The sequence below is a fragment of the Podarcis pityusensis genome (genome assembly GCF_964106645.2).
Source record: "Podarcis pityusensis genome assembly, chromosome: 1".
Lineage (NCBI taxonomy): Eukaryota > Metazoa > Chordata > Lepidosauria > Squamata > Lacertidae > Podarcis > Podarcis pityusensis.
In genome coordinates this window covers 2,109,905-2,133,657 of record NC_138028.1, presented here as the reverse complement: position 1 = coordinate 2,133,657, position 23,753 = coordinate 2,109,905, and the positions used below count along the sequence as shown (strand labels likewise).

The window sequence follows — 23,753 nt, the reverse complement described above, 5'->3', positions numbered from 1 at the left end:
TAATAATAATAATAATGTGTGTGTAGGTGCAAAAATGGAGCCCTGTTTAAACTGAAAATAAAGTACCTGCACCAAATGAAGGAAATGTAGAAGCTGGCATATAAAGCCCTTCCTATAATTTCTAAGGGAAATGTCACCAATCCACTTAAAATTCTTTAATTGTGATGATTCAGCAGTCAGCCATTTCTTAGGAAGCGAGGGAGGCGTTTATTCCTTTATCGTAAATGGAGCCTTACCCTGCAAGCCTTCATATGTCTACTCAGCTGTAAGTCCCACCGTATTCAATGGAGCTTACTCCCAGGCAACTGGGTAAAGACTGGACGGCCTTACACTGCAATCCTAAGCATGTTTACTCAGAACTAAGTCCCACTGAGTTCAATTGGATTTACTCTCTGGTATGATCCTGATCGTAGGGACGCGGGTGGCGCTGTGGGTAAAACCTCAGCGCCTAGGACCTGCCCATCGCATGGTCGGCGGTTCGAATCCCCGCGGCGGGGTACGCTCCCGTCGTTGGGTCCCAGCGCCTGCCAACCTAGCAGTTCGAAAGCACATCAAGTGCAAGTAGATAAATAGGGACCGCTTACCAGCGGGAAGGTAAACGGTGTTCCGTGTGCTGCGCTGGCTCGCCAGATGCAGCTTGTCACGCTGGCCACATGACCCGGAAGTGTCTCCGGACAGCGCTGGCTCCCGACCTATAGAGTGAGATGAGCGCACAACCCCAGAGTCTGTCAAGACTGGCCCATACGGGCAGGGGTACCTTTACCTTTATGATCCTGATCATTCTCACAGTTTCTGTTACTGTTGCTGTCGTTATCATTCTTATTCCGCCTTTTTCCCTCAGAGGGACTCAAGTCAGCTTACAGCTAAAATTTTTATTGCATTCCATTTATCTGTGCGAGATGTTGTACAGGATCCCTTCCCTCATGCATTTTTTTCTTTTACAACAATCCTGTAGGGTAGGCCAGGCGGAGAGGTTGTCATTGGCCAAGTGTAACAGCTTGTATTGAAATTGAAATACTTTATGGTCACTTGTACAACTTATATACAGTGAGATTACACGAGCACCCCCACTCAGCTCTCTTAGTCTTAATTCCCCTCGTTTACTGACGCACACCCACCAAACCCCAAAGTCAGTTGCCTTGTTCTCTTTTCATTCAGTAGCCTGACAGCCCACGGATAGAAGCTGTTCTTTGCCCTGTTGGTGCGACTAATCCTGCTTCTATATCTTCTGCCCGAGGGCAGGAGATCAAGAAAGTGCCGGCCAGGGTGTGAATCATCCCTGAGAATTTTCCTCACTCTCCTGAGGCAACGTTCTTCCGCTATTTCATCCGGTGGATTCACGGGACAGCCCATAATATCTTGTGCTGTATTCACAACCCTCTGTAGGCACTTCCTATCAGATGATGTCAAACCAGCGTACCACACCGTGATGCAGTAGGAAAGGACACTTTCTATTGTTGACCGGTAGAAGGAGATCATCAAATGTTGATTGACATCGTTCTTCCGCAATACTCTGAGGAGATGGAGTCTCTGTTGGGCTTTCTTAACCACCTGGGTTGTATTGATTTTCCAAGTAAGGTCTTCACTGAGATAAACTCCTAGGAATTTAAAGGAAGAGACTCTCTCCACACAGCCCTCCCCAATGTTCAGCGGGGCTAGTTCTCCTCTCTTCCTCCGAAAGTCCAACACCATCTCCTTTGTCTTGCTGATATTAAGGTGCAAGTTGTTCCCTAGGCACCATGGATATATTTTTTGGACCTCCCCTCTGTACGCTGATTCGTCTCCACATGGGTATAAGTGTGTGGCAAGATAAAACATGGGAGAAGCTTCCGGATGGAGTATAGACTGTCCCTATTTTCATCTGAAAAATGTTGGAAGGCTGTGGACTCTCCTTCCTTGGAGGTTTCTAAGCAGATGGCCACCTGTCAGGGATTATTTAGCTGAGATTCCTACATCGCAAGGGTTAGACTAGATGACTCACGGTGTCCCTTCCAATGCTATAATTCTATGATTTTAACTTTTCAAAACTCTTGCATTATTGTCGTTGATTATTTTCTTATTGATAGTTTTATTGTTTTATCTTTTTATCCACTGCTTTGAGGAGTTTTTTAAACAACCAAACAGTATGTAAACTTTGCAAAATAAAAAGCATCAAATAAACGTCTGGAGGAACACCCCTTGTTCAAAAGATATAGCAGAATCAGCTATTATTATTAATTATCATTATCATTATTAAAAACATTTTCAATCTTAAATGAAAACTCTGGCGATGCCATTTGCAAAGAAGCATCATTTGAGCTGGAGGAACGGCACTTTTTCCAACTGCTGCATTGCGCTTTGAGATCCCCGTTGAAGCAGGAGGCGACATTCCCCAAGGTTCTTTAGCAGAAATACGAAAGTGTATGGGGGATTACTTTAACAAGTGAGTGCCCAGGAAAGATCTCCATGCACAGTGGCGTGACCTAGATAAGGTGGGTTATATACGTTGCCGCTGATGTTTGTTTGCTTTTGAAAAGGTCAGGCCACATGCTACCCGGAAAATAATTTTTGGAAGGGAGCCAAAAAGTCAAGATATTTAAAGCTGCAAGAATCAGAGAACCTGGTGTTATTTTGTTAAAACACACACACACCTGGATTTGTTCATAATTTAAATATGGATTTGCTAACCTTGATTTTCTTGTGAGCTGAAGAGTTTCTACATGGAACTCCATGAAGGGTGGAGAAACCTGTCAATTTATAGGAAGACCTTCTCCTGAATCAAGCCATACACTGACTGGCAGCAGCTGTCTCAAGGAGTCTTCTCCCCCTGGTGGAGATGTCATGGAGACCTTCTGCACTCAGAGCAGGTGCTCTACCCCTGAGCTAGGGGGCCTGCACTGAAGATTGGGAAAATGAGAAGCAGGGAGGAATTGAAATGGAGCCATTTACCCCCCGCTGCCTGGCCTGAGCACAACACACTCAACTTCTGTATGTGCAGCTGGTCAGCTGAAACATGCAGCCGCACCTCCTCGCATACCCTCCAACATTTCTCCAATGAAAATAGGGAAGTCCCATTCCATACTGCTTAAGCAGTATGTGGACCGAGAACTCCCAGAAGTGCAAGCTGGATTTCGAAGGGGCAGAGGAACCAAAGACCAAATTGCAAACATGTGCTGGATTATGGAGAAAGCTAGGGAGTTCCAGAAAGACATCTACTTCTGCTTCATTGACTATGCAAAAGCCTTTGACTGTGTCGACCACAGCAAACTATGGCAAGTTCTTAAAGAAATGGGAGTGCCTGATCACCTCATCTGTCTCCTGAGAAATCTCTATGTGGGACAAGAAGCAACAGTTAAAACTGGATATGGAACAACTGATTGGTTCAAAATTGGGAAAGGAGTACAGCAAGGCTGTATATTGTCTCCCTGCTTATTTAACTTATATGCAGAATTCATCATGCGAAAGGCTGGGCTGGATGAATCCCAAGCCGGAATTAAGATCGCTGGAAGAAATATCAACAACCTCAGATATGCAGATGACACAACCTTGATGGCAGAAAGTGAGGAGGAATTAAAGAGCCTTTTAATGCGGGTGAAAGAGGAGAGCACAAAATATGGTCTGAAGTTCAACATCAAAAAAACGAAGATCGTGGCCACTGGGCCCATCTCCTCCTGGCAAATAGAAGGGGAAGAAATGGAGGCAGTGAGAGATTTTACTTTCTTGGGCTCCTTGATCACTGCAGATGGTGACAGCAGCCACGAAATTAAAAGATGCCTGCTCCTTGGGAGAAAGGCGATGGCAAACCTAGACAGCATCGTAAAAAGCAGAGACATCACCTTGCCAACAAAGGTCCGTATAGTTAAAGCCATGGTTTTCCCGGTAGTGATGTATGGAAGTGAGAGCTGGACCATCAAGAAGGCTGATCGCCAAAGAATTGATTCTTTTGAATTATGGTGCTGGAGGAGACTCTTGAGAGTCCCATGAACTGCAAGAAGATCAAATGTATCCATTCTTAAGGAAATCAGCCCTGAGTGCTCACTGGAAAGACAGATCCTGAAGCTGAGGCTCCAATACTTTGGCCACCTCATGAGAAGAGAAGACTCCCTGGAAAAGACCCTGATGTTGGGAAAGATGGAGGGCACAAGGAGAAGGGGATGACAGAGGATGAGATGGTTGGACAGTATTCTTGAAGCTACAAACATGAGTCTGACCAAACTGCGGGAGGCAGTGGAAGACAGAAGTGCCTGGCGTGCTCTGGTCCATGGGGTCACAAAGAGTCGGACACGACTAAATGACTAAACAACAACAACATTCCATCATTTTACTTTTTATACCCCACACATCTGACTAGGTTGCCCCAGCCACTCTGGGCAGCCTCCAACATATATAAAAACATAATAAAATGTTAAACATGTTTTTAAAAACCTTTCCTATACAGGATTGACTTCAGACACCTCAGGGGTCAGATAACTCCATACCCTCCAAGATTTCTCGAATGAAAATAGGGACATCCTAAGGAAAAGTGAGTGGGATGCGGGTGGCACTGTGGTCCAAACCACAGAGCCTAGGGCTTGCCGATCAATAGGTTGGCAGTTTGAATCCCTGCAATGGGGTGAGCTCCCGTTGCTCGGTCCCAGCTCCTGCCCACCTAGAAGTTCGAAAGCACGTCAAAGTGCAAGTAGATAAATAGGTACCACTCTGGCAGGAAGGTAAATGGCATTTCTGTGTGCTGTTCTGGTTCGCCAGAAGCAGCTTAGTCATGCTGGCCACATGACCCAGAAGTTGTACGCCGGCTCCCTTGGCCAATAAAGCGAGATGAGCACTGCAACGCCAGAGTCGTCCGCGACTGGACCTGATGTTCAGGGGTACCTTTACCCTTTACCTTTAAGGAAAAGTGGGACATTCTGGGATCAAATCAGAAACCAGGACGGCTTCTCTAAATCAGGCAATGTCCCTGGAAAATAGGGAAATTTGGAGGGTTTGTTCTTACCCTGCAAAGTGCAATTGTGCTTTTGTGCTTTCTTCTTCGTCTTTCTTTTTTGGCGATCACTCGTAACCAGGAATAGAGTAGTTGCTTTGGAAGATGAGAATCAGGCATCCGCCCAATATGACCAGTCCAAAAAAGTTGATGTTGAAGAATCATTGCTTCAACACTGGTGATCTTTGCTTCTTCCAGTATACTGGCATTAGTTTGCCTGTCTTCCCAGGTGATGTGTAAAAATGTTCGGAGACCCCATTGATGGAAGCTTTTGAGGAGTTGGAGATGGCATTTATAAGTGGTCCATGTTTCACAAGCAGACAGTAAGGTTGGTAGTACAATAGCTTTGTAGACATTTTGGTTTCCCCTGGTCCTCAAACACTCTGCACTTCAATTGGGAGAAAGCTGCACTCGCAGAGCTCAGGCGATGCTGGATTTCAGCATCAATGTCTGCCCTTGTGGAAAGATAACTGCCTGGGTAGGAGAAGTGATTGACACTTTTCAATGTTACACCATTGAGTTGGATTTGTGGCGCTGCAGAGGGGTTGTTTTGTGCTTGTTGGTGCAGCACTTTGTTTTTTTGGATGTTGAGCGACAGGCCCAAGCATCCAGTGCCTGAGCAATAGCCCCCACTCTTGTGAGTTTGTGGTTCCTTTTACGAGCCCCTCAGATACCTCCAAGATGACGTATATTGTTGGCAAAGGAGACTGGTGCTCTGGACACGGTCAGGGAAGCCATGCTGGCAATATTTTTATGGGTATTAAGAGCCTGCCAAGTGGTGCGCACTCCAGTCGCTTTCATCGTGTTTTATTTCCTACTGCCAGGCCCTTCCTAAGTGTGGCTAGAAAGTGCTCAGGACGTCCATCGCAGGACCTGCAAAAGTCTTGTCTTCTTTATTTTCTGCAGTATTCATAGCCTGCTCTTCGTCGAATGTTTTCAATCCCAGAGCGGGGGGAGCGAAGCAATAAAAATCAACAGAGGAATACAATACCCCCAAAAACAAAATCACCTAAACAGGGCCAGTAAACAATGGGAAAGATTCTGTTGTATGGTAACCAGACAAGATTGCAAGGGCATAAATTACTATTTTCAATTAAACGGAGTGTGTGCCTTGAGATCAGAAGAGTTGTCAGGCCTCCGGGGTCTGTGAACAGAGATCTCTGCAGCAGCTTCTGTGCCCCTTTGAGGGAGAAGGAAGGACAATAACTATAATAAAAATTTAATGTTTTATTACCGTGCAAAAATGGGGAAAGGGGGTTGCTTGACCTTGAACAAAGGGAAGGTTTTGCCTCTAATGAATGAAGAGGAAACTCCACGAAGCTGGGGTTGCCACAGACCGTGGCTGGAAGTTTATTTGAGGGAAATGTATTCTGCTAACAAATAATAATAACAACAACATCATACTAATTCAACCCTGGAATCTCCCATTCAATAAACAGCAGGTGCCTAGGAAATGCAGGCTGGATTTTGAATGCTGAAGAGAAGAATAACACCTTTCCTCCCAGGCTCAAGAAAGAAAGAATGCAGAGTTGTGTTGGGTGGGGAGCCAGACTGACTTTTTGTTTGCAGGTCGGCTCCTGTGAGAACAGGATGCTGGACAGGATGGGCCATTGGCCTGATCCAGCAAATGTTCTTCTTACGTTCTAGTTCCCTGGGACAAGGGATTGGTTGGTAAACTGCACTGGGAACTGTAGTTTTGTGAGGAGAAGGGGGGTCAGCTGACAACTCTCAGCACCCTTAACAAACTTCAGCTCCCAGGGTTCTTAGGAGGAAGCCGTATACCGTATTTTTCCATGTACAGTCATACCTCGGGTTAAATATGCTTCAGGTTGAGCGTTTTCAGGTTACGCTCCGCGGCAACCCAGAAGTAACAGAATGTGCTACTTCCAGCTTTTGCCGCTCATGCATGCGCAGACGTTCAAAATGACGTCACACACATGCGCAGAAGCAGCAAATCGCAACCTGCGCACACGCAATCATGGGTTGCATTCTACTCAGGATGCAAACAGGGCTCCAGAACGGATCCTGTTCACATCCAGAGGCACCACTGAATTAGATAATAAAATAATAATAAATAATAAAATTTTATTTATATCCCGCCCTCCCCAGCTGAAGCTGGGCTCAGATGAGTTTTTTTGACACAAAAATCATGTCAAGAAACTGGGGTTGTCCTATACATGGATAGTGGCATGGGGGTAAGCTGCGCGCCATCAGCCAGCTGGTTGGCAGGCGCGCAACCCTCCATGCTGATGCCAGTGGCGCATGCTCTAGGGAGTGTTTCGCACCCACAGTAGGAAACTTTGCCAGCCCCCAGCAACGGCCCTGCTGGGGTGATGATGCGCGTGTAATTCCCCCTTTAAAAAGCTCAACAATTTTGGGCCTTCTCCCCTCATTTTCTTTAAATTTAGTCCCCAAAAATCAGGGGCGTCTTATAGACGGAAAAATACGGTATGTTTAGAGTGGTTTTGTTGTTGTTGTTTAGTCGTTTAGTTGTGTTCGCCTCTTCATGACCCCCTGGACCAGAGCACGCCAGGCACTCCTGTCTTCCACTGGCTCCCACAGTTTGGTCAAACTCATGCTGGTAGCTTCGAGAACACTGTCCCACCATCTCATCCTCTGTCGTCCCGTTCTCCTTGTGCCCTCCATCTTTCCCAGCATCAGGGTGTTTTCCAGGGAGTCTTCTCTTCTCATGAGGCGGCCAAAGTACTGGAGCCTCAGCTTCAGGATCTGTCCTTCCAGTGAGCACTCAGGGCTGATTTCCTTCAGAATGGAGAGGTTTGATCTTCTTGCAGTCCATGGGACTCTCAAGAGTCTCCTCCAGCACCATAATTCAAAAGCATCCATTCTTTGGCGATCAGCCTTCTTTATGGTCCAGCTCTCACTTCCATACATCACTCCTGGGAAAACCATGGCTTTTACTATATGGACCGTTTAGAGTGGTATGACATGGCTTTAACTGCATGCTGCAGGTGCAAGTGAGCATAGCCTCTCTTTTCCTGGGATCCCCATCTTCTCCATCCTTGCTTGTCCCTTCATCTCGCCTGCACAGACAGGGACCGATTCTGGCTCCTGTCCATCTCCTGTGGCTTAACTGCACTGGGCAATCATTTTTGGATTGAACAAAATCCCCCCCCCCGGCCGCCTCTTTGCTGCCACCCACCCCTGGCAGAGCCTGCTAATCCAAGCCATTTCCACCCTCTTCCCATGATGCATCGCTCTTTTTGCGCAGTCCGTCTCCGCTATGCAAACCACCTCATCCAAAATATGAAGTATGGAGCGATAATGCATAAAACATCAGCGGCGGAGTAGGTTATTCTGAAGAGCCGTAAATTATGCAGGCTTCATGGAACTTTAAAGAAGTCTGTCACTGTGGCAAATCAGGATCCCTCGAGAGGCGGCCGCGTAAGGCCCCCTCCTTGTGATTTGTGACTATTTCAGCAAATAAAAGTTTCAAATTCACTACAAACAGGCTTGAGATATATCCGTCTCTTGGAGAATACTCTGGTGACTGGCGGCTTCTAAGGGAGGGGGGGAGCAGGAGGCAGACGCTGCCAAGAAGAGAGCCCTGCAGCGAAGGAGGGGATCTGGAGTGGATTGATTCAGACACACACTGTGATGGCCTGGGAATTGGACTCGGATGCTGAACCTGAGGAATCCCAGCCTGCACAGGAGTCCCCGCCTCCAGAACCAGCTGGGCTGGGGCTGGGGCATGAGCCTGCAGGGTCCTCACCTGTGCTGGATCCTCAGGTGCAGGCATCAGCTGAGTCTGCTTTGGCTCCTGAGGTGATGGAGGACCCATTGCCTTCAGGTGCTCCACTCTCAGCCCCGTCAGAGGAAGCTGAGGTTGCCTCTGGGTCCAGTCACCCTCCAGCCTCTCCTGAGCTGCAGAGGCTCAGGGCAGAGAGGCGGAGGGAACTCAGTTCCCGCAGGAGGAGGACTCGCCTCCAGGCCAGGAGAGGCGAGTCACCAGAGGATCGGGCCGCCCTATGCCTCAGGGCAGATAAAAGCCGGTCAGTCTCAGTCCCAGGCTGTGGGAGCAACGTGGTTGCTAGCCTGTTCCTGCCTGCACCCTGTCCTGCTCTTCTGCCGGAGCTCCTGACCTCACCCGACTCCTTGCCTTGGACCCAGCTTCAGCCTTGACGGACAGCCTCCATACCACACCCTCGACCTCGGACTGGACTCAGACCTCGCCTCTCAGTTAGCCCCCGGGACCAGCACACACACCCAGTCTTAGCAATGACGGGCAGCCCAAAACCACTTCGCGGGGTGGGGGAGCTTCCTGTGGCATAAGAAGACCATGTGTGGATCAGACCAGTGGCCCGTCTTGTCCAGCAACCTGTTCTCACAGTGGCCAACCAGATGCCTCTCTTGGGAAGCAGGATCTGAGCACAGAAGCCCTCCCTCTCTCCTGCGGTTTCCAGCAATGGCTCTACCAGGCCCTCCAAGTGTCCTGATTATCCAGGGACAGTCCTGGAAATATTGAAGCAGTCCTGGCTTCTGATTTGATCCCAGACTGTTCTGCTTATCCTTTTGATTTGAATCAGAGAAATGTTGGAGGGGATGATATAAATTATTATTATTATTATTATTATTATTATTATTATTATTATTTTATTATTTTATTTTATTATAATTTATTATTTAATTATATTTAATTATAATTTATAATTATATTTAATTATAATTTATTATTATATTTAATTATAATTTATTATTATATATAATTTATTATATATATAATTATATATATGCAATATATCTTATTATTATTAGAAATTATAATATTAATATAATATATTATTATTATTATTATTATTATTATTATTATTATTATTATTTATACCGCGCCCATCTGGCTGGGTTTCCGCAGCCACTCTAGGCGGCTTCCAACAAACCACTCAAATACAATAACATTAAAAGCTTCCCTAAACAGGGCTGCCTTCAGATGTCTTCTAAAAGTTTGGTAGTTGCTTTTCTCTTTGACATCTGGTGGGAGGGTGTTCCACAGGGCAGGTGCCACTACTGAGAAGGTCCTCTTCCTGGTTCCCTGCAACTTGGCTTCTCGCAGCGAGGGAACCACCAGAAGGCCCTCGGCGCTGGACCTCAGTGTATACTGGGCGAAGGCCATTTAGGGCTTTAAAGGTCAGTACCAACACTTTGAACTGTGCTCGGAAACGTACTGGGAGCCAATGGAGGTCTTTCAAGACCGGTGTTATGTGGTCTCGACAGCGGCTCCCAGCCACCAGTCTAGCTGCCGCATTCTGGATTAGTTGTAGTTTCCGGGTCACCTTCAAAGGTGAGAGCGCATTACATTAGTCCAAGCGGGAGATAACTAGAGCATGCACCACTCTGGCCAGACAGTCTGCGGGCAGGTAGGGTCTCAGCCTGTGTACCAGATGGAGCTGGTAGGCAGCTGCCCTGGACACAGAACTGACCTGCACCTTCTAAAAGTTTTGTTGCCACCAACTGTAGATGCAGAAGAGAGTCATCTGTGCTAGCAGCCATCGATAGCCCTTTCCTCTAGGAATTGGTCTAATGCTCTTTCAAACCCTGCCAATGGCTTATGTATCCAAGCAGGGCGTTTTTTTGACCTCGTATCGTTCAATTGGAACAAACGTCAGTTGGGGTTTTAAGCGGATTGTCCCCCCTCGCCCCCCGATGCTACGCCCCTGCAGAGAGTACATAGCCTCCCATTTTTTCTTTGTTTGGGTGGCTTTAAAAGAGGATTTTATGGATAGGAAGTGCCTACAGAGGGTGGTGAATACAGCACAAGATATTATGGGCTGTCCCGTGAATCCGCTGGATGAAATAGCGGAAGAACGTTGCCTCAGGAGAGTGAGGAAAATTCTCAGGGATGAGTCACACCCTGGCCGGCACTTTCTTGATCTCCTGCCCTCGGGCAGAAGATATAGAAGCAGGATTAGTCGCACCAACAGGGTAAAGAACAGCTTCTATCTGTGGGCTGTTAGGCTGCTGAATGAAAAGATAACAACAGGGCAACTGACTTTCGGGTTTGGTGGGTGTGCATCAGTAAACGAGGGGAATTAAGACTAAGAGAGCTGAGTGGGGGGTGCTCGTGTAATCTCACTGTATACAAGTTGTACAAGTGACAATAAAGTATTTCAATTTCAATCAATTTCAATTCCTGGAGGAGGAGAGGGCTGCCGATGGCCATTGATATCTCCTAGCCGCCAGGGCTGTGCTCTGCCTCCACAGCAATGCTTCTGAACACCGTTATTTTGGAAACCACCCTGTGACCCTCAGCAGTATATGAAACTAATAAATAAAATAACAATTAATAAAGCAGCAGGAAGGGAGAAGGTTCTTGTGCTCAGCTCCTGTCTGGGGGCTTGCCAAAAGACGCATCTGCTAGGACACTGTGAGAACAGGATGCAAGACTTTAGCTGAGATTCCTGCATTGCAGGGGGTTGGGCTAGATGACCCTCAAGGTCCCTTCCCACCCCACGATTCTATGACTAGATGGGACACTATCCTGACCCAGCAGGGTTCTTCCTCCCTTATATTTAGGCTTAATTGAAGCTTGGTTTTTGGCACTCTATGGCCATCTTCGTTGGGAGGCAGGTCTGTTGCCAGGATTCACATTGCACCACTGGGAAGCAGAGGCACGGAGAGGAGGAGGAGACTCACGTCAAGAAGCCTCAACATTAATTGTAGGTGAGGTTCTGATTGTTCCCAGCAACCTGTCTGCCAGGAGCCCGCCCGGCGGATCTGCTGTGAAACAGCCCTTTGACAGCCTTCCTAAAGCCGGCGCTGATTTCAGGGGCTGCTGTTTGCAATCCTTGATTGAAGCAGCTTGCAAATTGTTCTGCTGCCTGAGGAATCGGCAGCCGAGAAGTCAAAACCATGGCAATCTCCTTGCAGGAGGGGGCAGGAGGAAGGTCTCCCCTCACCTGCTATTATCTTTCAAGTGCAAGGAAACCAGAAGCTGGGATCTGTGGCATCACCTCACTCAGCGTCAGATTGGGAGCAATAGGATTTTTTCTTCTGCGATCCCTCATAGCCGAGTAAGATTGTCTTCCATGAACACGGTTTTAACAGTGAGTCCATAAGTGACTGGAGGCCAGTTCTGGATCCACACGTCCTTCCACAGTGGGGACATTGGTTTCCGGGCAGGAGCTGATCATGGTGTGGATTAGCCAAGCGTGCCTTCCTCTTAGTTCATTTCTCCCTTGCATCCTGAGTTTGAGTGTCTTCAAAGCCCATGACACCTTTGATAAAGGCTGTTCTCCAACTGGAGCGCTCGCAGTCCAGTGTTTCCCAGTTGTCGGTGTTTATACTACACTTTTTTAGATTTTCCTTGAGAGTCTTTAAATCTCTTTTGTTGACCACCAGCATTCCGCTTTCCATTTTAAAGTTTGGAATAGAGTAGCTGCTTTGGAAGACGATAATCAGGCATCCGCACAACATGACCAGTCCAACGAAGTTGATGTGGAAGAATCATTGCTTCAACACGGGTGATCTTTGCTTCTTCCAGTACACTGATATTAGTTTGCCTGTCTTCCCAAGTGATGTGTAAAAATTTTCAGAGACACAATTGATGGAATCTTTGGTGGAGTTGGAGATGGGGTTTATAAGTGGTCCATGTTTCACAAGCGTACAGTAAGGTTGGTAGTACAATAGCTTTGTAAACAAGCATTTTGGTTTCCCTGAGAATGTCCTGGTCTTCAAAAACTCTGCAGTTCAATCGGGAGAAAGCCGCACTTGCAGAGCTCAGGCGACGCTGGATTTTGGCATCAGTGTCAACCCTTGTGGAAAGATAGCTGTCCAGGTAGGAGAAGTGATTGAAACTTTCCAACGTTACACCATTGAGTTGGATTTGTGGCACTGCAGAGGGGTTGTTTTGTGCTTGTTGGTGCAGCACTTTGGTTTTTTGGATTTTGAATGATAGGCCAAGCTTTTCGTAATCTTCTGCGAAGATATTTAGCAAGCATCTGTCTTCCTTCATGTCTCTGTTTGGCTCCTCCAAACATTCTTGCCTCATCTTTGGCCACAAATCTACAGAGCGAACTTTCTTGTTAAGAGGAGAAGATAAGCCCTGTAGGTGGATCAGGACAAATGGAGCCCATCTTGTGTAATATCTTGTTCTCCCTTTGGCCCGCCAGGTGCCACAAAGCACAAACATCCAAGTTGTGCTTCTCAGAAACTGGTATTCAGAATCGTAGTCTTTTTTTCAAGGCTAAAGATATCTTGGTAATTTTTCTTCCCTGAAAGCAAACCCCAATCCCGAGCTCTTGACAGTGGGGAAGGATCCAGCCCAAAGCTCTTTTTGTGCCCTTACTATTTTCTTTATTAGATTTATAGGCCGTCCTTCATCACAAGGCTTCATGGGAGATCACAAGAAAAAAATACCAGGTTGCTCATTTTTTCAAATGTTATGCTTCTTATGTCCTGCGTTCCAATGAAAAATTTCATTAAATTCGCACTTAAATACTAAGTTACATTATAGTCCAAAGGCTAATAAGGAAATAAGGATTTGTTTTAAGTTTTCATGTGTGGTAAAACTCAGTCTAAGGTTTTTTTTGGGGGGGGAGGGAATGTTTAACCACATCGGTTAACAAACATGGATACATATGCTATAATGTTATTGTTTTACTTCAATAAATTGTTTAAATAGTTGTTAAGGAAATGATTTAAGGGTACCAGATTTTTTTCCCCAAAGAATCCAGGGACACTTTTCTTTTTTGAAAAGAGAAAAAAAAGTTATTTTTTAAAAATCATTTTTTAAAAAATTAAGAAGCAATGTCTTCTCTTCTGGGTCTCCTCTGTCGCGCGGTCTTCCTCTGGGCTCCAGCCTGATCTCCTGGAGCGCTATCTGCCTTGGAATAGGCTCGGGTCGGGCCTGGGCTCAGCCATGTGTCCTTGCCCTCCCAGTGCTCTCCTACCTCTCCTCCTCAGTGGTGGCAGCTGCAGCGGCGTGGCAAGGTTGGGGCTCCCCTCTTTTTTCTCCTTCCTCCTTCTCCCTCTTCCTTCTCCTTCCCCTTTCCTGCTTCTCCCTGTTTCGGCTCTGGGGTTTTTACTAGCCCTGGAGCGCCGCTGGTGGCGGGTGGCCAGGCGCTCTCGCTCCCGGCTCAATTTGAGTCATGGGGGGGGGGTTGGCAGCGGTTTTCGCAGTTGACACGCCGGGTGTTCCCGGTTCCCCCTTGGCAGCCGCAGTCTCAGCAGCCCGGAGCCAGCCTGGTAGCGCAGTTGGCTCTGGGTGGCATCAGGAGCTGCTTGCTGCCATGGCACCCGCCATTTTGCCGCTCCGGAAGTCCCTGTATGTTGTGTCTTGTGCCATTGAACCAATCACACAACATTCATTCCCTATTAATAAATCTACAACACTTAAAATATAAATCTGGGGACATTAAATGAAATCCGGGGACATTCTGGGGACGGATTTTGTCCAGGGACAGATTTGTAAATCCGGGGACTGTCCCCGGGAAACGGGGACGTCTGGTAACCATAGGCTAAGGACGATGGTCGCAAAGGATGTTTGGGTCGTTGCTGGGGGATGTGCAAAATTGGGGATGTCTCTTCTGTCATTTATTTGTTGTTCAGCACTTAGGCACAAGCAACCAGGTGCACACAGGTAGGATGGAGGACACACCTAGCTTGACAGGAGTACACAGGAAAAGCATCTCAGAGTCTTAGGCCTTATCCACATTCCCACTTGACCTGCTGCTTCCCCCCAGGGAAAACTGCTCTTTAGTACTCAATCGGAGCAAACAGCAATGCAAGTTTTCACCAGATGGACATTTGCTCTGAATTAGCACTAAAGAGTGGGTTTTCCCTGGGAGAGGAGAGGGGCAAGATGAAAACGGCTCAGAACCAGTACTTTTTAGGCACAGGACGAGTGGCAGTGTGGCCATAATAGAGCACAAGCTTAATGGCAGCAAAAAATGCAGCAAAAAATGCTATTCTAAGCTGCATCAGCAGAAGTCTAGCGTCTGGATCAAGGGAAGGAATAGTCCCACTCTATTCTACCTTGGTCAGACCACACCTGGAGTCCACGTCTGAGCACCACAATTTAAGGATGATCCTGGCAAGCTGGAACATGGGCAGAGGAGGGTGACCAAGTTATTAAAAGGTCTAAAAATAAAGCCTGATGAGCAATGGTCGAGGGAATTGGGTATGTTTAGCCTGGGAAAGAAGGGATTGAGAGGAGAGATGAGGGCCATCTTCAAACGTCTCAAGGGCTGTCATATGGAGAATGGAGCAAGTTTGTTTTCTTCTGTTCCAGAGGGTAGGAAGCAATGGATTCAAAGGAGAGGAAAGGTGATTCTGACATAATATTAGGAAGATCTTTCTGATGGTAAGAGCTGTTCAACAGTGGAATGGACTTCCTCAGAAGGTGGTGGGCCATCTTTCACTCAAGACTTTTAAGCTGAGGTTGGTGGGGGGGTCATCTGCCAGGGGTTCTTAATTGTGATTCCTACCTGGGGCTCCTACTGCCAGAAAGTTCTTCCTAATAGTTAGTTGGAATCTCCTGCCTTGCAATTTGAATCCTTAGTTTGAGTCCCACCTGGGATAATGACAGCTTACAGGCAGTGAAAAGAAACTGGTTTTTTAAAATATATATACTGTATTTTTCGCTCTATAAGACGCACCAGACCATAAGACGGACCTGATTTTTGGAGGAGGAAAACAATAAAAAAAAATTCTGAATCTCAGAAGCCAGAACAACAAGAGGGATCGCTGCTCAGCGAAAGCAGTGATCCCTCTTGCTGTTCTGGTTTCAGCGATAGCTGCGCAGCCTGCATTCGCTCCATAAGACGCACACACATTTCCCCTTACTTTTTGGGAGGGAAAAAGTGAGTCTTATAGAGCAAAAAATACGGGTATATACATACATACATGCATACACACACATATATATAATTGAATTATTATGCAAATACAAATGAAACAAAGTATACAAACATTTCAACTGAATACAAAAAAGGGGGAAGAAAAGAAACAGAAAAAAGAAAAAGAAAAAAGAAAACATAATAATAAATAAAAATAAATTTTTATTTATACCCGCCCTTCCTGGTTCAGAAAACTGGGCTCAGGGCGGCTAACAAATTTAAAACACTTAATTGATGCAACAAAAAACGCAACACAAAAAGTAAGAACATAAGTATAGTACAAGCTAACTATAATAGACATCCCATAATGTCATTTCTCTACCGAGATGCTGACCCTTCTGGGGTGGATCACTTTTTTATTATACTTTTGATTTTTTTACTTCCATTGACCTCGCGGTGGTTCATTTCCTATAGCTAGAACAATTTCTCTGTATTTCAATATATTCCTCATCTTGGTACAAGGAGACATTTTCCCAAGCTTACAGGTTTATTCTAAACACAACCAAATCTTGGTTGTTGAACCTTGACTCCAATACATAGGTATTTAGGCATCCCCATTACTTCTGGACTATTTATTTGGCTTGTTCCTTAAGGCTTCCGTCAACTTAGCGAGTTCCAAGTCCTCACTCAGCTTTTGTAGCCCTTCTTCTCTAGTTGGTATATGGTCACGCTTCCAGTGCTTTGTTGTTGTTTAGTCATGTCCGACTCTTTGTGAGCCCCTGGACCAGAGCACGCCAGGCCCTCCTGTCTTCCACTGCCTCCCACAGTTTGGTCAAACTCATGTTGGTAGCTTTGAGAACACTGTCCCACCATCTCGTCCTCTGTTGTCCCCTTCTCCTTGTGCCCTCAATCTTTCCCAACATCAGGGTCTTTTCCAGGGAGTCTTCTCTTCTCATGAGGTGGCCAAAGTCTTGGAGCCTCAGCTTCAGGATCTGTCCTTCCAGTGAGCACTCAGGGCTGATTTCCTTAAGAATGGAGAGGTTGGATCTTCTTGTAGTCCATGGGACTCTCAAGAGTCTCCTCCAGCACCATAATTCAAAAGCATCCATTCTTTGGCGATCAGTCTTCTTTGTGTTCCAGCTCTCACTTCCATACATCACTACTGGGAAAACCATACCTTTAACTATATGGACCTTTGTTGGCAAGGTGTGTCTCTGCTTTTTAAGATGCTGCCTAGGTTTGTCATTGCTTTTCTCCCAAGAAGCAGGCATCTTTTAATTTCATGACTGCTGTCCAGTGCTTAGCAATAGTTAGTAGGGAAAAGAAACTGTTAAATCCTTGTTGGGTGGGGGGTGGGGGGATTGTTGTAAAAACAGAGCCAGGAGATCTTCTGATGATTGAAGAAATTTGCTGATGAGTTTACAGCCTTGATGCTTCCTCTGTGCCTGGGATTGCTCTGTCTGATAAGGCTCTTGCTTAGTTACCCGGTTGCAGCTCCGCTTGCTATGTGACTTAATGTCTACTTGTGTGTAAAGCTAAGGTGAGGGCAGGCCTCTGTGCAGTTGAGGGGCCTAACAATTTAACCCCTGTGTTGCAAACAATAGTCAGTAATATCCAAGGCATATTATATACTTATACATTTTCATTCACCATATAGATGGGTTGTGAAGCATTTCTGTATCCTTCTGCTGTGCTGAAGAAGAATTCCACGAAACAGTGGGTATATCCAGAATCACTGTTCACAACGTCTGTTTGCGAACTACTTCGGCATCGTCAGACGCCATAAACAAAGCTTTACAGCCTGTTTTTGCCAGATAAAAATCTGATACATTGCTTCTTTCAGAGACTTGCATAGTCTTCAAAGACTTTCCGAGACTTATAAGACTTATGTTTATTTGGTTTTATGTTTTCAAGAGAATCCATTAAGAGAGCTTATTTTGTGACTTTCAGGGATTCCTAAGTTTTCTGTTTATGTGATTTCATATATTTCATATTATATAAAGAGTATATATTGATATCATATCATTGAATTTGGTCACCGTGTTGCCTTGGATATTACCAACTAGTTTATAGGCCTGGCGACTCTGCTTTTTGTGGGTTCTGACCTAGCAAAACGGTCTCCAGCATCACAGCCGGTGTGGTTCACTGAAGGAAACCAGTTGCAATCCCCTCTCCTCTCCTGCTTCTTGCAGATCCTCCAGCAGTGGAGCCGACCTTCCTGGAGATCCGTCAGGGCCAAGGCCGAAGCGTCACCATGACCTGCCGTGTTCTGAGGGCTTACCCCACCCGCGTCTTGACCTTCGAGTGGCGGCTGGGCAACAAACTCCTTCGGACGGGGCAGTTTGACGCCCAGGACTCCACCGAGTACACGATCCGGAGCCTTTCCAGAGACAGCTATGGGATTTACAACTGCAACATCATCAACGAGGCGGGGGCCGGGAGATGTACCTTTCTAGTGACAGGTAGGCTTCCCCCGTACTGCTCCGTCTAGGGCTGGCAGGCCAGGATGGGGCAGGGGACAAAGGCTTTGCCCCCACAACCCCACCTCCAGGATTGCCATGATGCCAAGGCTGCAGTGAAAATGCAGAACAGGTGCCTTCTCTCTTGGGTGCAAAAGGTGAGCCACCTCCCTCCATTGCTGATCAATGTGGGCAGGCAGTGGTCACTTTGTGATGGAGGAAAAGCAGTGTGTGCGCGCATTGAGAGCATGTTGTCGTAATTGTGTGTAGAGGTGTGCGTGTGTGTGTGTGTGTGTGTGTGTGTGATAGAGAGAGAAAGAGAAAGAGAGAGAGAGAGAGAGAGAGAGAGAGAGAGAGAGAGAGACTCCAAATGTCCCTATTTTCTAGATCCTAGAATGATCTGATTATTATTATTATTATTATTATTATTATTATTATTATTATTATTTTATTATTACTATTAGAATTTGTATACCACCTTTTACCTGGAGGTCTCAGGGTGGTTCACAGAAAAGATCACAATATATAAAATCAAAATAAAAACAATAAGCCAATAATACCCCTCCCCTCCCAAAGAGCCACATTTTAAAAGGGTATAGGATGTCAATCAGGTCAGGCAAAGACCTGGTTAAAAAGGAATGTTTTTGCCTGGAGCCTAAAGGTGTATAATGAAGGCGCCAAGCGAACTTCTCTGGGGCAGCATTCCATAGACAGGGAGCCACTGCAGAGAAGGCCCCGTTTTCGTGTTGCGACCCTCCGGACCTCTTGAGGAGAGGGCACAGAAGATGATCTCAGGGTCCGGGTAGGTTCATATCGAAAAGGGTGGTCCTTGAGGTATTGCAGTCCTGAGCCGTTCTTTAGGACATCCCTATTTTCACTGGGGAAATGTTGGAAGGCATACTGCATGTGTGTATAGGAAGGACTTGCGCATTTAGGATGCAATTTAGACAAATTCGTGGGTGGGAAGGATAAATAAAAGAAAAAAAGGTAAAGGACCCCTGGATGGTTAAGTCCAGTCAAAGGCGACTGTGGGGTTGCGGCGCTCATCTCCCTTTCAGGCCGAGGGAGCCAGCGTTTGTCCACAGACAGTTTCCAGGTCATGTGGCCAGCAGGACTGCTTCTGGTGCAAGGGGACACCGTGACGGAAACCAGAGTGCATGGAAACGCCGTTTCCCTTCCCGCCGCAGTGGTCCCTATTTATCTACTTGTGCTGGCGTGCTTTCGAACTGCTAGGTTGGCAGGAGCTGGGACAGAGCAATGGGAGCTCACTCCGTTGTGGGGATTCGAACCACCAACCTTCTGATCGGCAAGCCCAAGAGGCTCAGTGGTTTAGACCACAGCACCACCCGCATCCCTTGGGTAAAGGGTATTGATTACTACCATTGAGGTTGAATCCTGACAAGACAGAAGTAACATTCTTGGGGGACAGGAGGTGGGCTGGTGTGGAGGACTCCCTGGTCCTGAATGAGGTAACTGTGCCCCTGAAGGACCTGGTGCACAACCTGGGAGTCATTTTGGACTCTCAGCTGTCCATGGAGGCGCAGGTCAATTCTGTGTCCAGGGCAGCTGTCTACCAGCTCCATCTGGTATGCAGGCTGAGACCCTCCCTGCCCGCATTCTCTGGTTATCTCCCGCTTGGACAACTGCAATGCGCTCTATGTGGGGCTACCTTTGAAGATGACCCAGAAACTACAACTAATCCAGAATGCGGCAGCTAGACTGGTGACTGGGAGCGGCTGCCAGGACCACATAACACTGGTCCTGAGAGATCTGCATTGGCTCCCAGTACGTTTCTGAGCACAATTCAAAGTGTGAAGGAGCGTCTCCACCCCATCATTCAGCCCAGACACTGAGTTCCAGCTCTGAGGGCCTTCTGGCGGTTCCCTCACTGTGAGAAGCCAAGTTACGGGGAACCAGGCAGAGGGCCTTCTCAGTGGTGGTGCCCGCCCTGTGGAACGCCCTCCCACCAGATGTCAAAGAGAAGAACAACTACCTGACATTTAGAAGACATCTGAAGGCAGCCCTGTGTGACATTTTGATGTATTTTTCATCTTTGTTGGAAGCCGCCCAGAGTGGCTGGGGAGGCCCAGCCAGATGGGCGGGGTACAAATAATAAATTATTATTATTATTATTATTATTATTATTATTACCTTTCATGAGGCAACAGTGTTGGAGGCAACATTTCTTCTGAATGGCAGTTGCTGGAGACCCCAGGAGGGGAGGTTCCTTTTGTGTTTGCATCCTCCTTGCTGGTTCCCCGCTGGCACGTGGTTTACCCCTGTGAGAGCAGGATGCTGAGCTAGGTGGGCCATGGGCCTGATCCACCAGGAGAAGGAATGTGCAGGAGGAAGCAGGCTTTGCATCATCTCTGGATTGCTTGCCTTGCGCTCCTTTCAGTGATCTGAAAGGAATCCCTTTAACACGGTTGCTTTTGTGCTCAGCTCCACTGCGTTGTCGGAAGCCCAAATTGCCGGTGCAGAGAGGAGCCTCGGGGACCATTAACGTCCTTCCTGCTCGCTGGCGAGTCCCTGTTTAATAGCTCTGGCACTCATTGCCCAACGATTTGCCACCCATTATGAGCAAGCGCAGCTCCATCGCTCTCCCCTGAGGTGTACATTAGGCACTTGATCATCTTTCTTTCCTCTTCTCTCCGGTCTGCCTCGGACTGAAGACAGGCGGGAAGGACGGAGAGGCGTTTCAGGAGCCTGATGCAACGGGGAGATGCTCTGGGGCTCCACAAGGCCGACCAGCCGCTTGTTGCTCAGGCTGTTCATAATAATAATAATAATAATAATAATAATAATAATAATAATAATTTATTTATTATTTATACCCAGCCCATCTGGCTGGGTTTCCCCAGCCACTCTGGGCGCCTTCCAACAGAATATTAAAATACAATAATCTATTAAACATTAAAAGCTTCCCTAAACAGGGCTGCCTTCAGATGTCTTCTAAAAGGCTGGTAGTCATTTTACTCTTTGACATCTGGTGGGAGAGCTTTTCATAGGGCAGGTGCCACCACTGAGAAGGCCCTCTGCCTGGTTCCCTGTAACCTCACTTCTTGCAGGGAGGGAACCGCCAGAAGGCCCTCTGAGCTGGACCTCAGTGTCCGGGCAGAACAATGGGGGTGGAGACGCTCCTTCAGGTATACTGGACCGAGGCCGTTTAGGGCTTTCAAGGTCAGCACCAACACTTTGAATTGTGCTCGGAAACGTACTGGGAGCCAATGTAGGTCTTTCAAGACCGGTGTTATGTGGGCTCAGTGGCCACTCCCAGTCACCAGTCTAGCTGCTGCATTTTGGATTAGTTGTAGTTTCTGGGTCACCTGCAAAGGTAGCCCCACGTAGAGCGCATTGCAGTAGTCCAAGTGAGAGATAACTAGAGCATGCACCACTCTGGCAGGACAGACTGTGGGCAGGGAGAGTCTCATTCATTCAGAGCAGATTAGTCAACCGCAATGGGCAGCCGCTGCAACCTGATGTTGTGTCTCCCAGATGTTGTGTGCTACTACTCCCATCGACCAGATGGAGATTTGGAGTTGTGGCCCGAAACATTTTGTGGAAAACCAAAATGGAGAGAGATGAGTTCTGGAGGCAGCAATGCTCCTGGTTACCAGTTGCTAGAAACCACAGGAAGGGAGAAGGGTGTTGATTTCTGGTCCATCTGATGGGCTTCCCATTAGGGCATCTTCTTGGCAATTGTGAGGACCGGATGCTGGACTTGATGGGTGACTGGTCAGATCCAAAAGGCTCTTATGCCCCAAAGGAAGGATGCAACTGTCAACTCCAGGGATATTCAGCTTTGGATGAGTCTTCTTCTAGCCTAGTCCCCACATTTCTCTAATGTAGGGATGGAGGATGACAAACCTAGACAGCATCTTAAAAAGCAGAGACATCACCTTGCCAACAAAGGTCCATATAGTTAAAGGTATGGTTTTCCCAGTAGTGATGTATGGATGTGAGAGCTGGACCATAAAGAAGGCTGATCGCCGAAGAATTGATGCTTTTGAATTCTGGTGCTGGAGGAGACTCTGGAGAGTCCCATGGACTGCAAGAAGAGCAAATCTCTCCATTCTGAAGGAAATCAGCCCTGAGTGCTCAGTGTAAGGACAGATCCTGAAGCTGAGGCTCCAAGACTTTGGCTACCTCATGAGAAGAGAAGACTCCCTGGAAAAGACCCTGATGTTGGGAAAGATGGAGGGCACGAGGAGAAGGCGACGACAGAGGACGAGATGGTGGGACAGTGTTCTCGAAGCCACCAGTATGAGTTTGACCAAACTGCGGGAGGCAGTGGAAAACAGGAGTGCCTGGCGTGCTCTGGTCCAGGGGGTCACGAAGAGTTGGACAAGACTAAACGACTAAACAACAGGGATGGAGGAAGAATTCAGTTCCATTTCCATGGAAAATCAAACTTATTTAACTTGCGCTTCCTGACACAACATACAGACTGATGCACAAAGGCCTCTGGAAATTCGTTTTCTTCCAAAAGTTGCAGTCTTGTTCTCCAGACTAATGTGTACAAGAATGGATTGAAAGGTGCATTTTAAAAATAGTTATATTGGTGAAAATGGATGGCATTAGGGATGCTTGCACAACATTTATCATGAGGACTTTAAAAAATAAGAATCATAAGCCGATCTGAAAATGCACAGAACCAAATTTAAGATTGGGGGGAAATGATAAACTGAGCTTGACATATTTTCCCATTTTCACAGCGCTGGCAGGGTTGAATCAGGGACCCGCTCCCTGTCTCTCAGCTCTTCCCTACAAAGAGAGGAGCAGGATCGGGGCCCATTACCTGCCGATGCCTCATTCTGCCTGTTGGCACCCACTGCATCCAAGGCAGTATGGAACCTCTCATCAATATGACTTATAGATAGGCAGAGAAAAGTACACAAGGACATGCAAAATCCTTGGATCACTCTTTGTCTTCTGTCTGGGATTGATTCCTGTCTTCATGTTGCAATCCTGGATCTTAGGCTGAACACCTCACTTGGTTTTTTATTGCATTGCGAAAGAAAAAAGAAAAAGGATATTGCAAACCATTGTGCGAAATCTGGGCTCTTATGAGATAACTTGTAGAACAAGGTCTTTAAAACATCACGATTGTGCCCTCTGGCAGACAACTGTTTACAGAGTGGGCTCAGGAGGTTGCAAACAGTCTTGTGTTCATGTTGAGTGTTTTGTTTTTAAACCATAAGGGCCATTTCCTGTCTGTGGTAGGGCTGAGAGGCTTCGGAACGTGAGATCCTGCTGCATTAGCCCAATGGCCCCTCGAGTCACCTACCCTGTCCTCACTGGGGACGACCAAATGTATGGGGGAAACCTGCAAGTGGGATTTGAGCACGAGATAATAATAATAATAATAATAATAATAATAATAATAATAATAATAATATATTATTTATACCCCACCCATCTGGGCAGCTTCCAGCAAAATATTAAAATACAATACAGTGGTACCTCTGGTTGCAAACAGGATCCGTTCCGGAAGCTCGTTTGCAACATGAAAAGAGCGCAACCCGCAGTGGCGCATCCGCGCACTGG

General features: G+C 46.8%; 1 protein-coding gene across 2 annotated transcripts in view; it reads left to right on the top strand.

Annotated features, from left to right (window-relative positions):
• The window catches only part of MDGA2 (MAM domain containing glycosylphosphatidylinositol anchor 2), a 388,772-nt gene that overhangs the window by 301,565 nt on the left and 63,454 nt on the right, over window positions 1-23,753 (top strand). For both annotated transcript variants that reach the window (XM_081016731.1, XM_081016730.1), the window contains exon 9: window positions 17,940-18,209. In XM_081016731.1, the coding sequence (XP_080872857.1) occupies window positions 17,940-18,209 (270 nt within the window). The remainder of the gene's footprint in view (window positions 1-17,939; window positions 18,210-23,753) is intronic.